The 13,719-nt window shown below is 55.3% G+C and overlaps 5 protein-coding genes across 5 annotated transcripts; 4 read left to right on the top strand and 1 right to left on the bottom strand.

Annotated features, from left to right (window-relative positions):
- Positions 1-102: 102 nt before the first annotated feature.
- Positions 103-2,140, top strand: B0H64DRAFT_99500 (methyltransferase domain-containing protein). The gene has a single exon (XM_062809071.1). It carries the CDS (start codon positions 140-142, stop codon positions 1,922-1,924), a length of 1,785 nt encoding a protein of 594 aa, XP_062662917.1. The 5' UTR covers positions 103-139; the 3' UTR covers positions 1,925-2,140.
- Positions 2,141-3,835: 1,695 nt separating this feature from the next.
- Positions 3,836-5,093, top strand: B0H64DRAFT_311166 (ACT domain-containing protein; the record flags this gene model as incomplete). The annotated part of the gene is made up of 3 exons (XM_062800151.1): positions 3,836-3,859; positions 4,018-4,408; positions 4,522-5,093. Coding segments are annotated over 3 exons (987 nt in total), but the record flags the coding sequence as incomplete, so codon positions are not given.
- A 305-nt stretch (positions 5,094-5,398) lies between these two features.
- B0H64DRAFT_388374 (ribosomal protein S5 domain 2-type protein) lies at positions 5,399-6,616 on the bottom strand. The gene has a single exon (XM_062803264.1). The coding sequence runs from the start codon at positions 6,534-6,536 to the stop codon at positions 5,661-5,663; it is 876 nt and encodes a 291-aa protein (XP_062662915.1). The 5' UTR covers positions 6,537-6,616; the 3' UTR covers positions 5,399-5,660.
- An 848-nt stretch (positions 6,617-7,464) lies between these two features.
- On the top strand, positions 7,465-8,198 carry B0H64DRAFT_439779 (AIG2-like family-domain-containing protein; the record flags this gene model as incomplete). The annotated part of the gene is made up of 4 exons (XM_062806450.1): positions 7,465-7,552; positions 7,610-7,617; positions 7,681-8,051; positions 8,147-8,198. The coding sequence occupies 4 exons, from the start codon at positions 7,465-7,467 to the stop codon at positions 8,196-8,198; spliced, it is 519 nt and encodes a 172-aa protein (XP_062662914.1).
- Positions 8,199-12,846: 4,648 nt separating this feature from the next.
- Positions 12,847-13,641, top strand: B0H64DRAFT_318137 (uncharacterized protein; the record flags this gene model as incomplete). The annotated part of the gene is made up of 1 exon (XM_062800374.1): positions 12,847-13,641. The coding sequence occupies one exon, from the start codon at positions 12,847-12,849 to the stop codon at positions 13,639-13,641; it is 795 nt and encodes a 264-aa protein (XP_062662913.1).
- Positions 13,642-13,719: the final 78 nt, after the last annotated feature.

The raw sequence follows: 13,719 nt of genomic DNA, 5'->3' as shown, positions 1-13,719 counted from the left end.
GCAGCATGGGATTGACAGTCCGCCAAGACTTTACCTGACAACCACCACTAACTGATCCCACTGCCCTAAAACGGATTTCCGCCCAAAACATATGCTGAGAAACAAACCACCCAGTCACAACACATGCCTCCGGCAAATCATGAGCCACTTTGAGACGAGGCCAACCCGGCCACTCCCACACTCGGATGAGTTCTCCTCGACAGACGAGTATGTGAAAAGCCTCTTGCATTTCGCTACCAGCTCGGACCTATTCCGCTTTCTCTGCGGTGGCGTCCACATTCTCGATTTCTTCACCTCCGACCCGGGAGTGTTTGCAGCGGCCGTGCCCAAAGAATGGCAGGAATATCTGGTGCAGACTACCCCCATGGATCTTCTGGATTTTATGATGCGGGATGACCTCTCTTCGGTTTCCCCAACCCCGGGTTCATGCACACCCCCTGAGTCGCTCATCCAGTATGTCAAGGACATCAGGAAACTCTCTCTGTATCGGTCGTTCCACCCCAGCAGGCCAAAATTGCCTGTTCTTCCGAGACAGGTGGCGTTGGGTATGAAGACTAAAAAGGTCCACGAAGTCACCCACTTCGCGGGGTATATTGACAGGCTGGCCGAAGATGCGGCCCGTGCCTCGGGCGCCGAGTTTACTCACTTTGTAGACTTTGGGAGCGGGCAAAACTATCTCGGTCGCACATTGGCTAGCCCGCCCTACAATAAGCACATTGTTGCCGTGGAGAGCAAGGAGGCCAACATGGCCGGTGCCAAGGATCTCGATATCCTATCGGGGCTGGCCGAGAGGGAGAAGCGTGTGCGCAATAAAAAGCTCTATCATCGGGTCCGCGAGGCCGTAGACCCATCACTCCACAATGACGAGGAGGCTCTGAAGCGGGCAGCAAAGAAACTTGGCATATCCGACGAGGACATCACCACCATCGACCTCAGGTCTCGGAAGGAACTGCAGGCAACATACGCCGTAGAGGAGGGGAAGGGCACAATCGAGTACGTCGTCGGTCGCCTCGAGCATGCCGACTTGACCGACGTGCTCTCCCAGCTGCGCGGTCAGGAGGATGAAGTTCGGCAGGAGGACCTTCGTATGATGGCCATCTCGATCCATTCCTGCGGAAACCTATCGCATTACGGCATCCGTTCCATGATCCTGAATCCGTGCATCCGGGCTGTTGCCATTGTCGGCTGCTGCTACAATCTTCTTACGGAGAAGTTGGGCCCGCCATCGTACAAACCCCCCTTCAACCGCCCGACTCTGCAGCCCATCAACGCGCGGGTTACTAGGGAGTCGGAAAGACGGGACCCGCAGGGCTTCCCGATGAGCGAGCGGGTTTCGACGCACGGAGGGGACGGCATCCGACTCAATATCACCGCCCGCATGATGGCGTGCCAGGCCCCGCAGAACTGGACCGACGAGGAGAGCGATGCCTTCTTTACACGCCACTTTTACCGTGCCGTCCTACAGAAAATCTTCCTCGACAGGGGCGTTATCTCTCGGGTCTACCATGGTGAAGAGACTGACGAGGAGAGCCCCTTTAACTCGAGCACCAATCCGGTTATCATTGGATCATTGCGCAAGAAATGCTACACCTCATTTGCGGCCTACGTGCGAGGCGCGATCGCCAAGTTGACCACCAATTCCGATTTCAGCCAATACAGCCAAACCATCAAGGAGAAGATGGGCAACATAACAGATGAGGAGATTGCCCAATACGAAGAGACATTCCGGCATCGGAGACGAGAACTGAGCGCCGTATGGAGCTTGATGGCCTTCAGTGCCTGTGTGGTGGAGTCACTTATCGTGACAGACCGTTGGCTGTTCCTCCGCGAGCATTCTGATATTGTCCGCGACTGCTGGGTTGAGACGGTTTTCGACTACCGCGAGAGCCCTCGGAATTTGGTTGTCGTCGGCATAAAAAAGTAAAACGATGGCCACGGAATCAGCACGGTCGGGGGTTGCATCCACCCTTGGTTGCAGTCGGATAGTGCCGGCGGATATCTTCCTGAGGGCGGGAGGCCGCTGGCCTCGCACAGCAGCAACTACCCCTCGCCCGGCCAACCAAGACTACTACTCCCAAGTCGAGCAGCGTCGTTCGATACGGCGCCTGGCATGTGGAGATTGGGAGCAATGGCAAGAAAGGCGGCACACGAGCGGACCACCTCGACGCAACCAGACCCCGGCTGTAACCTCAAAATGCTGTGGTCGGAGACAATGTCCATTTCTCTCGACGGCGCTCCCACCCTCCACCCATTATCGGCGATGTCAACGCCGGCAGAGACAACACATACCTACCTCTTCCGAGAGCGCCGTTCTGTGGTAGGCACCTCATATCTAACCCCCACCACCTTCGCGTCACAATCGCGACCCCGAGGCAAGCTGAGAGTCGTTCGTCAGGCCTTCCAACCAGATGACTAGCCAGTTGGGGAGACCGAATGAGACAAGTGTACCATTTCACGATATCCATCCCCTCGTGCATGTCTACACCGAGTCGGTCGAGTTCCTCCCAGTGCACGGAAAGAATGGGAATTGGGCAGTGTTACTCTGCGCGCCCATATCTCCTAACAGTCCACTCATGTGGTGTTTTGTCAGATGCACTCCGAAAAACGAGCATGACCTATCGTATTTCTTACTGGCACATCGGCCGGATTCATCCCAGGTTTCCTTCATGCGGCTGGTCCGTTCCCCTTTGCACGCCGAGGAGCGTGCTGGCAGCTCATGTCTCTGCTCATTTGTCCCCATACGCCGTCAGATATCCGAATTCGGCTAACGGCATGGTGGACAGTTGAGGGGAGGGGGTCAACGTGCAGATGCGGGGTGCTCCAGGAACCGCCTGCAGGACTGCAGCAAACCGAATGCATCAGTCCTCGTCGATATGTGATGCTCCAGCTTCAGTGGGCGGCACATGTTCCTCTCAGGAAATGCACGTCTCATGGTGGGTGTCATTGGTCCTGATTTTCCTCGGCTCATTTTCAGGGCATTGCCATGTCAGGAACTTGAAAGAGAATATACACAGACCCCTTCCCGTTCGCCATTGATCCGTTCTGCACCCCCACGTCCATCCCCACCACATCAGCCAAGCTGCAACCTAAAATAGCTTATACCAGCCCTGGGATATTCCAGCTTGATGCCCCGAAAACCGAGAGGTCACGAGTCCATTCGGGGTACCAACACCATACACAGAGCCCTAGGATATCCAATGGCAAGCTAGCAGTTGTTTTGCCTCCTGCCGTCTTCAACAAGGATGGAGCTGCGCTAATTGTAAAGTTTCGTGATACGATCCCATCATCTTCTGCGAGGCTATCTGCGGAGCTCCTCGAGGACCCATCAAAATCCGTCTCTTATCTATTCCCTTACCTATCCTTTTTACCATCTGTGCAGACTTCCACGTGTTGTGCTTTGTACTCGACTCTTCGACAGCACTTCAAACAGCTTCTGAGAATCACATTATCTCTGCTGGTCCTCCACCGTACCCTCGCGTTGCTGGGGTGCCTAGTTGTCAAGGAAGAGCAGGTTCACCGCCATTGATAAGTGACAGCTCCGCTTGATTCCCAGCCGGGAAGTTATCTAGAGTCGCTGCGGCTGGGTTGGGTGTTTTCTTTTTTGTATACGCAGTAGTTCCTAGACTTACCCGTTTAGAACACCACAGCTTACCATTGTGCGGGAAGAACAAAGAGGCGGGAGCCCACTTGAACCTCACCTCACCCCTGCAATACTCGGTCGATAACCGTACTCAAGCACCAGCACTCGGCGCTCTTACGTCAACTGAATACTTGAGCGTTGAGTTACTGTTGGGAGACGGCACGCCCACTGCCAGAAAGGCGATTTTACCGAGTCATGACCGCGCAGGTCTCGTTCCTGGTAAGCCTGCTACTTCCCATTGCCCTCCGCCACTGTCGATCGACAAGACCACATCCCATCACAGTGCTCTCATATTCATGACTTATCCAGTCACGGCCGGCAGCTCACTTCCCATGCAATGATACTTTCTTCTCCTACTCACAATATCCCTTCTGCAGGAAGGCACCTTAAGCCTGATCCACATCCCTCTCGACCTCTACCCCAGCCTCCTCCAGCCTATCCTCAAGGTCCTCCTCCCACCCAGCCAGGATCCCAGCCAGAGCACGGTGGATATTCTAACCGTTGAGGGTCACGGTCATGGCTTCCTCAACATCAGCGTCACGCCAATTGAGTGTTCCATCGTGTGCAACTCAGCTTGGGCGAAATCTGTCTTCGAGCCTGCCATCAAGCGCTTGCCCGAGAGCCAGGCCAAGGCGGTTGCCATCTCCAAGGACACGTACATGGCGCTGAGCGTGTACGGGTCGGGCATGGACGCGGGGTCGCGGGTTGCAGACCTGACGTCGCCGCTGGCCCTGGCCAATATCTCCATCTTCTTCATCACGACATATTGTAAGCCCCCCAACCTTCCCAGCCGCTCCTACTCTTTTACAGATCAACAAGCACCAACTGCCCCTCGTCTCTAAACCCCCCCTTTGAAGACCCCACGGCTGACCGTGACTCAGACTCCGACTTCATCCTCGTGCCAACCAAGGACCGGCAGTCCGTCGTCGAGACCCTCCTCGCGCGAGAATTTGTCTTCTCCGACGACGACGGCCAAGGCTCTCCCACAACAGCAACAGCAACAGCAACCCGCCACCAGCAGCCCGGCACCCACACCCGCACACCATCCACCCAGCAAACCAGCGACCCCGCCACCGTCTCGGCCCTCCAGCAACGCACCTTCGCCCTCCTCCAGAAGCGGCACATCACCCCACACATCGAGCCGGGCCTGACCCTCGTCCAATGCAGCGGCATCCGCGGCGCCGTCACCCCCTCCCACCAACCCACCTCCTCCCTCTCCCGCGGCACCCGCGCCCCGCAACCCCCGCAACTCCGCACCACTACCAACGGCGGCGGCCGAACCTCCTCCGCCACCGGTCCTACGGCCAAAGGGCCCGCCTGGGTCGACACAATCGACACCAAGCTCTACACCAGCACCGTCGCCGCGCTCGCCGCCTCCCCGCGCTTCCTCAGCATCACTCTCACGCCCGACGACCCCCCCGCACTGCTAATCGACCGGGCATTGCTAGGGCTGTTCGGTGACAGCCTCGTCGGACCACTTGCCGACGATAACAACAACGACAACGAGGAGGAGGGGGGTGGGGATGGGGATGGGGATGATGATGGGGCGCTGGTACCGCTGTTCCTGGATCTTGCGGACTTGCCGTTTGAGGCGGCGGGGATTGTGTCGGGGGTGGCGGGACGGTTGGTGGCGGAAATGGGGGTTGCGGTAGAAGGGGGGGCGGAGTTGTCGTACCTATCGACGGCGAGGGCGGGGGCGGTGATTTTGGGGAGGGCGAGGGCTAGGGTGGCGATGGGGGTTTTGGGGCGGTTGCTTGCTGGTGGTGGTGGTGGTGGTGGTGGTGGTGGTGGTGCTGTGGGTGGGGAGGGGGAGGGGGTGGGTGGTTGAAGGGATGGTGGGAATGGGTGGTGAAAAGTCGTGGTGGTTGTTGAATTGAGTGCGGGATGGTTACCTATAGAGGCTTGCTCCAAGGTTGTAGTCATGCCCTCAGCGATGATGGGGTGTAAATATCACAGACCAACTTCTCCTCTCCTTGTCACATTTCACCGCCGCAAAAGGCCATCCCAACGTGCCACCACTTCACTTCCCCCCTTTCTTCTTCCCTCCTCCAGCCGGAGCCTCCTCCCTCACCAACCCGGCCCGCACAAAGGCGTCCCTCGCGGTCTGGTTGATCAGGGCGAACCGGCGCGGGCCCAGCTTCTGGCCGCCGTACCAGCGCGTCACGACGACCATGGCATCCCACAGATCCATAAGCTGCATGAGATGCAACAGCCGGCCGCCGGCCGCCGTCTCCCCGTCGTCGTCGCAGTCCTGGAAGCTGGCCCCGTTCGGGCCCCGGATGCGCCAGGCAGTGATGTTGTGCGTGGCCGTGCGGACCCGCTTGTCCGAGGCGAGGAGGTGGGCGAGGAAGTCGGCTGCCTGGGCGGGGGATGTGACGGGCGCGCAGCGGGCGACGAAGGTGGATTTGTTTTCTATAAAGGGGGCGGAAATGGTCCAGGCCGGCGGTGGGCCCAGGTCCCCGGCGCTGGGTTCCGTTGAGGAGGGGGTAAGGGTGGGTTTGCTGGGGGTGTCATCGCTCGCAGGGGAAACGGGGGCTTCATCCTCTCCCTCACCCTCGCCCTCTTTGACGGCTAATAGCAACTCCTGGACTTTCTCTATGCCGTCAAACAGGCATACTTGCCCCGGTTCGTACACCTCGCTAACTGCATCCCGGAAAAGGGCCAAATCCCTCACGGCAGCCCCGTGTTTCCCTGCGGAACCAGAACTATGGGTTCCGAGGACTGTGGGAGGTACGTCCGGGTATGTCTGAGGGAACTGCAGTCGTAAAGAAGCAGTCTCGCCAGGAAGAGTCAGGATGAAGATGGAAGAGTCCTGGTCTTGGGTGGAAGGGGCCAAAGTGTTGTCCCCGTAGATGGAATTAATGGCTTCTATCTCGTCGACAAGGGCTTCTGACATTTTCGGGGCTGGATTGTGAGAATGGGCTTTTAACAATGGAATTGATGAGTGAAATTGTGAGTGGTTACCTAATATTCGAGCATTTGCAGATTGGAGTCGGGAGGTGCGATTAAGAAACGGGTGGAGTCCGTTCTCGGATGCATCGCGGGCTCGAGCCAGCTAACAAGACACTAACATGTCAAGAATTCAAGTTACGAGATTTGTCATACTAATTTACCGATTTTGAGCATTGTAGGCCCATGTGGTCTATTGACCGAGCCATCATAGTTATTTTATCTACTATTCCTCCTCTTTTACCGAAGCAGAGAAACGGAACAGAGAGTGTTGAGACAGTCCTCGGGATAGCGGTGCGGTAAGGAGTCATGGCGGAACGCGGGTCAATGTCGCTGACCTGACTGCATCTTGCTGCCTTTTTCGTATGTTCCAATTACATTAGAAGGATAGTCGGTACCTAGGTACCTATAATCTGAAACTAAAGACAGGCTTGATTCATCATTTCCACCGCACTGTTTCATTGTTCCGTGTTGGTCAGCCGCCGAGAACAAACATATTACCGTACCTACCTAGGTAGGTCTGATAAGCATGTTTGCCTGCGCTGTGCCTCCTTCCGACCTGGGTTCGCTTGGCGCTGGCCAGCCTGGGAAGTGACCAGTAAGTGTGAGACTGCACCACAGCGGGTGAACATTAAAGGCTCACAGTCTCACCCGCTTTCAGATTCACCAAACAGCACTTCCAAGCTTGCATTTCTCGACTCATACCTGGCCTCTCCCCAAATATTATAAAGAGCCGTCAACAACCCAACTCGGCTTTTCAAATTCTAAAGCCGAGATTCATTTCCTGTTCCCCTCGTAGAGGTTCACCCAACTCGCTCCCTACAAGCGACTCCATGAGGCGAGGAGGAGGCCCCCCCCGTCGTCCTATTCGCAGGATGGACGCCAACAACGGCACCCAGACCAGCAGCTCCCAGACCAGCAGCTCCCAGAGCGATGAGGGCAAACACACCGCCTTCGTTTACGGTAAGCACCCTTTCGACCACTTGGCTGGACGTAATCGCTAACGATTTCAAATCATAGGCACACTGGTATGATAGATGATAACCCCTAGACCCCAAGCGATAAGATGCTAACCAACCGCCACCACACAGATGATGCCCGACGTCTTCCACACCGTCTGCTACGGAACCAAGGACGTCCCCGACGCCATCAAAAAGCTCCACAGTTTCAAGCCGGCCGTCCTCCAAGGCTACCAACGCCTCCGCGTTCAGTACGCCGACTACCCCGGGATGATCGAGAACAAGGACCACAAGGTCGTTGGCAAGCTCGTCACGGGGCTCACCAAGGCCAACATTTCCAAGCTGGACTACTTTGAGGGCGGCCAGTACGAGCGCAGGGCCGTCACTGTCAACCGGACCAGGGAGCGTGTCAACGCGAAGGGCGAGCGCAAAGTTGAGTACGTCAAGGTGGACACCGAGGCCTACGTGTTCTTAAACAAGCGTGACCTTGAGACGAAGGAGTGGTAAGTAATCTCTCACCTTTTCAATACGGGCTTTGGCTATCTCGGCTTTTGATTTTGGAACGGGGTTGGAACAACATACTGACATAATAACGTAGGGATCCGGAGGAGTTCTGTCGTAATAAGTTGAAGCAGTGGTCACACAGCTGAGCTGGTAAGCAGCCAACGGTAGCGTAGCCAGCATCTCTGGGCTCTGGTACCCCGAGCCGCCGGCTAGGCAACCCGCCATAATCGGTGCCGACTCTTGAGAGCACCCAGTGTGTAGCGTGTTGCATCACAGCCAAGACCCATATAGTCGGGATTATATATACCTCAGACCCTCTCTTAATAAGATACACTTGGATCGCAATTAACCTTTTTTGAGGGCTATTAGCAGTACTAACTTGGCTGGTGCTTTACGTACAGTTGATGTATGTAACTCTCCATATGTCCAATATTCGATAGGATGATTCGGGTCGGCTCGAATCTGCCCACCAACCGAGTCCATTGGACAGTTTGGCAGCCACGTGTAATTAACAGGAAGAGACGTCAACATTCTAGCACACCGTCTACCTGTGAAATTTCATGTACCTACCTACCATAGGGCGCCACCGGTGTCTGTGAAAATGATCCAGGCATATGTTTTCCTTGATGAAAATGAACCTGAAAACTGAAAATAGAATTCGATTCAAAATAAATACGCGTTCAATTTCAGTTAAAATAACTTTATAAATAAGATATTTTTTTATAAGAAAGATAATCTCTTATATATAAGAAAATATTAGATATTATTTTAAATATAAAATAGTTTTATATAAAATTAACTTTAAAGATAATTTAATTTTTATATTTATTTATAAAATCTTATATCGATTTAGAAGACTAATTGCTTAACAATACTATACTATCTAGACTTTAAGGAAATAACTTTAAAATTATCTCAAGGCTTGAAAATAATCTTCTATATAAATCTCTACAGAATATCATTTTAGGTTTCTGAAATGAACACGCGTTCATTTCGAATCTGAGAATGGATTTTGCTTGACAAAACAATTGCCAGGAGCATTTTCACAGACACCGGTGGCGCGCTATGGTACCCAAGGTAAACAACTAAGCTGCTACCTCTTGGGTAGCCTTATGACCCAGTAGGTCACCCCCATTAGCCTCGCTCATCAATGAAGTATAGCATGAACAACGCCTACTTGGATGAGCGTGAATCCAAGAACGGAATTACATCTCCCATCGTCTTTCTCAACTCGGTCACAAAACTTAGCCCCTCCCTAGACGTAAACATATCATGCAGCATTTGTAATCGGCCGAGGGTTGGCCACCCAGCAACCAAACTCCACCCCTAATTCACTTTGATATAAACAGACACATCGAGCCGACCACCACTTACCGTTCATGAAGACGACTGTGTAAGCATAAGCATACGAGAAACAAGCCCGCGGTCGGGGTAATTAGAGTTCGAACACCCGGGGCCACCGTGGCAAACCTTTAGCGCGGCGAGCAGGCAGGCGCGGCCGGGCCCGAAAACCACGTCACCCACGCGTGGCGTTGCCGGATGGCATTGTCCGCCTTGGCCATTCCCAAACGGCGCAACAGTCCGCCATAGGTATCCCTCACCATGAGCCATACCTCACGGGGTTGTCACCAATAACGACACAGGCGGCTACGCATCGTGAACGGCTTTGGAGGCCACAGTCATCATCAACCCCCCTTCAAGGCGGTGACAATGTGATTACGGCCTTGACCCTTCGTCGGCAACTCCTCAGCCTCAGGCGCACTGCAGCTGCCACGACGCTAGCAGCCTACCATCACCCCTCCAACCCCCACCCGAGAACTGCTGCTTACATTCCGAGAAGAGTCAGGCTCCCCCGCTAGCGAAATACCTACCTGTTCGAAGTCGCTTGCTTTGGCTACGTGTATGTACCTGACCAAGCAATGCCTTGCCCTTGGTTTGCCTCTAGCCATTTGTGAGTGACGATAATGGAGGTGTTGGGATGTTGGCGGCGGGATGGCGGGATGGCGTTGTTAAGGTAACGTGCCCACCTAGAGATTGCAGGAAATGGACGACTTTGGCGTTCTGGAGGTTCCAGTAGGTCGGCGATCGGGAGGAGAGGACGGTAGGGTGTGAGAATTGTTTGTTATCGGTTGAGAGTGAGGTGCGTGGTGGTTGAGGGGACGTAGGCTTCTAGGGGCGCAACTGGTGAAGGGGGGTTGGCGAGAGAAAACCACTTGGATGGGGGAAAATGAAAGCATGGCCACTGTTCTGGACGACGGCGAGACTCTCCCGCATGTGGTTGTTGAGAGCCTATCGAGATCAGCCCCCCCCCCACCCGGGGGATTGTTTACCCCACCAGTGCTCGCTTCTCATCTCCTCGACCGTAGCGTCTGCGATTTCTCTTTTGAGATCGTTGCTCGCTCGTTGCCAATATCCAGCCAGACGATTTGCGATGCTTAGAAAGCCAAGCCGTTATCGCATCACTTCATGGGTGGTGATAGGTAGGCGGCGATCGAAAAGGCATGAAGACTCTGCCTGGTATCATTGTGGGTTTCGGCCAGTTGATAGGCGGGCGGCGGTAGAATAAACTGTGATGTTGATTAGACAGACGGTTAGAACGGTGTGGACAGAGTGGGGATGTGTTTTTGAGCGGGGGCTAAAGAATTGTCCCCATGGCGTGTTCATTAACATTCAGAAAAAATATGGAGTTCGGCAAGAGTTGGCGGCAGGAGAAAGTCCGAGAAGAGCACGATTTTGCGGTGTTGGGCCTTGTGTTGGTTTGGTGTTCGAGGAGTCGTGAAGACCGAGGAGGGATGGAGGAAGTCTGATGGATGCTGATGCTGATGCACTACAACCCAATCCGGTGAGATTGGGGATGCACCGAGAGGGTTGCAGAGTGGGAATGTGGAAGATGGAAGAGGGTCGCAAGTTCATGCGCAGCTGCCTGGGTAGGTACCTTATGGACCCCAAATTTCATCCTCATCTCATCCCCCCGAATGCCGTCGGCAACAATTGGCAGAGAACACCTAACATCGGGGCTGGGTGTCCTTGCTAACGCCCTATTTTTGGAGGAGCGTACGAAACAGGCGGCCGTGGGGCTTGGGCACAGACGTTGAGTAACCTGAAAAGAGCACAGAATCCATCAACTGCGAGGTTCCGGCAATGCACCAACCTAAATGTCATATCCTTCTGGCCGTCTGTTGGTTTCGACCCACGGAGGCTGCGACAACTTAGATACCTCCCTCGGTAAGTGCTTCATACGTTTCTAAGTTTTTAACTGTCTGTTCAATGTAACAGTATGTGAAGAACCTGGAAGCTATGTACATGGGTAGGGACGCAGCGTCTCTTGCCATGGAACAGGACCACTGTCAGCATGAGCCTCGCCCCGCCAACAGCCCATTTTCCAGCCATGAGGCCGCAACCCCGCCGCACGAACGAAGCATCCCTGCTTGGCACGATCTCAGGTTTCATTCTTGGCACAAGGGTCCCAATCGCCCCGCTTTGCAGATCCATGCATGGATCGAGGTTGCTTGGCAGATCTTTCGGGCCGCTTCGCTTGACATGCAGCCTGTCCCGACGGGGACTCCTGCGAAATTCCATGTTTCGTTTCTTCCATCGAACTCGCATCAATGTCCAAGTTCGTTCAAGAATCACCTGCGCCATGACGCAGCCGTAAAAGGGTAACAAGAAGAATTTCGCTAACAGTTGCCATAACGAACACACTTGGCCGCCGTCGCGCAGAATACATAGGATGATGTTTGATGCCTGTCGTGGGCCTCGGCCGTGACCATGGCCTGGCGCGATTCCCACCGTGACGTCTCACATCACCTTCGTACCTCGTACCAAGTATCAAAATCCCAAATATCCGCAGACAGACGCGCCCCCACTCATTCTTCCGCGGCTCACCGGCACCAACTTCTCTTTCGTATTGGCCTCCGTGCCGCCTTGTCTGTCAGCAAGTGCTTGAACGAGTCGCCGCGCTAGATCAGTTGGCCGGAATGTACCTGTCTGAGACATTTTGGTAGTTGGTTATTGACTACCTGAGGATGAGCCATGGGGGCGGGCCGCACCATCCTTGTAACCAGGCTAGGTGAGTGTGTTACCTTTGCTGAGGAGCTCGACTGTTTCGAATAGTCTCCCCAACACACGACGACCCGAACACGGCCAGGATTGTGATCTGGTCCATACAGGCCGTGCTAGCTCCCGTCTTATCGTCCCAGCTGAAGGGCCTGCAATGTGACCGGCCGCCTTACGTCTCAGCTCTAAGCGGCTTCATCTGCCTTCCAACCCTTTCCAGCCCCCGTTTGACGGGCGTAGCCGCAACATGACAACCCCGTTCGATAGCCAGTCGCCGAGCTCGAGGCCCACCGGAAATTCCCGTTCAAGGAGACTCTCACAGCACCCGGCTGCGGCACGTCCTGTTTTGGTTCTGCCCGCCAGGGGCGTCTGTGTCTGAAGGCATGTTTCCCCAACGGCTTCACGCCGCTTTTCGTCGCCTCTGGTGGGGATGGCCCAGTGCCTGCGCCCCGTCGAGGAGACCGACCGACAACCACCTCTGTCGAAGGATATAAGGAAGCTGTCGAGCCCTCCGTCGAGGTTTTGAATTCCTCATCCTCACACTCACTCACCAACCACTCCAGTCCTTCCTTTTAGGCTTTATTTTCTTGATTTGCCTGGTGCAATATCTTTCTTTCACACTCCTTTCTAATCGCAGTACTCGTTGACCGAGCCTGTACCACATTCCTTTCCGGATACTCCAGCATCGAACTAGCTCCAGTCTTTTTCTGAAACTTCCAGTCGAATACATCCGTCAAGATGTTCTCTCTCAAGTCCTTCGTTCTCGCCGGTGGCCTTATCGCCCTCGCTGACGCTCACATGAAGCTGAGGGTCCCCACCCCTTACAGCAGCCCCCCCATCACGTCCAGCCCCATTGATGCGGGCGGTGCCAACTACCCATGCCAGACCGATGGCAACGACTACGTGGGCGAGCCGACCAAGATGGAGAAGGGCTCCAAGCAGGAGCTGGGCTTCACCGGTTCCGCCGTCCACGGCGGTGGCTCCTGCCAGGTCTCTATCACCTACGACGAGAAGCCCAACGCTCAGAGCTCCTTCAAGGTTCTGAAGTCGATCCAGGGTGGCTGCCCCGCCCGGGGCGTGGCCGGCAACATTGAGCCCGAGGCCCCGGAGGGCGACGCCCCGGACACGTACGAGTTCATGATCCCCGAGGACATCCCCAGCGGCAAGGCGACCATCGCCTGGACCTGGTTCAACAAGATCGGCAACCGCGAGTTCTACATGAACTGCGCCCCGGTCGAGATCTCCGGCAGCGGGGGCAGCGAGGCCGGTCTGGCTGCGCTGCCTGACATGCTGATCGCCAACATCGCCCAGGCCGGTACTTGCAAGACCGCCGAGGGTAGCGACATCGAGTTCCCCAACCCTGGTTCCGACGTTGAGACCGCCGAGGGTGACGTTAAGCTTGCCCCCCCCGATGGCGAGTGCGCTGCCGCCGGTGGCTCCGGTGGCTCCGGCGGCAGCAGCGGCGGCTCTGCTACTGCTGCCCCCGGTGGCGCTGCCACTCCCGCTGTCCGCGGCCGCCACTTCCGCGTCTAAGCAAACAACGCGCAGACTTTTCTTCCACGCTGCAGAGCGCACGGGGATAAGAGCTCGGGCATCTCGCATGCCCGAGGC

This window comes from Chaetomium fimeti (assembly GCF_033439085.1).
Source record: "Chaetomium fimeti strain CBS 168.71 chromosome Unknown B0H64scaffold_2, whole genome shotgun sequence".
Lineage (NCBI taxonomy): Eukaryota > Fungi > Ascomycota > Sordariomycetes > Sordariales > Chaetomiaceae > Chaetomium > Chaetomium fimeti.
The sequence above is the reverse complement of the archived record's forward strand: the minus strand, read 5'-3'. Positions and strand labels throughout refer to the sequence as shown.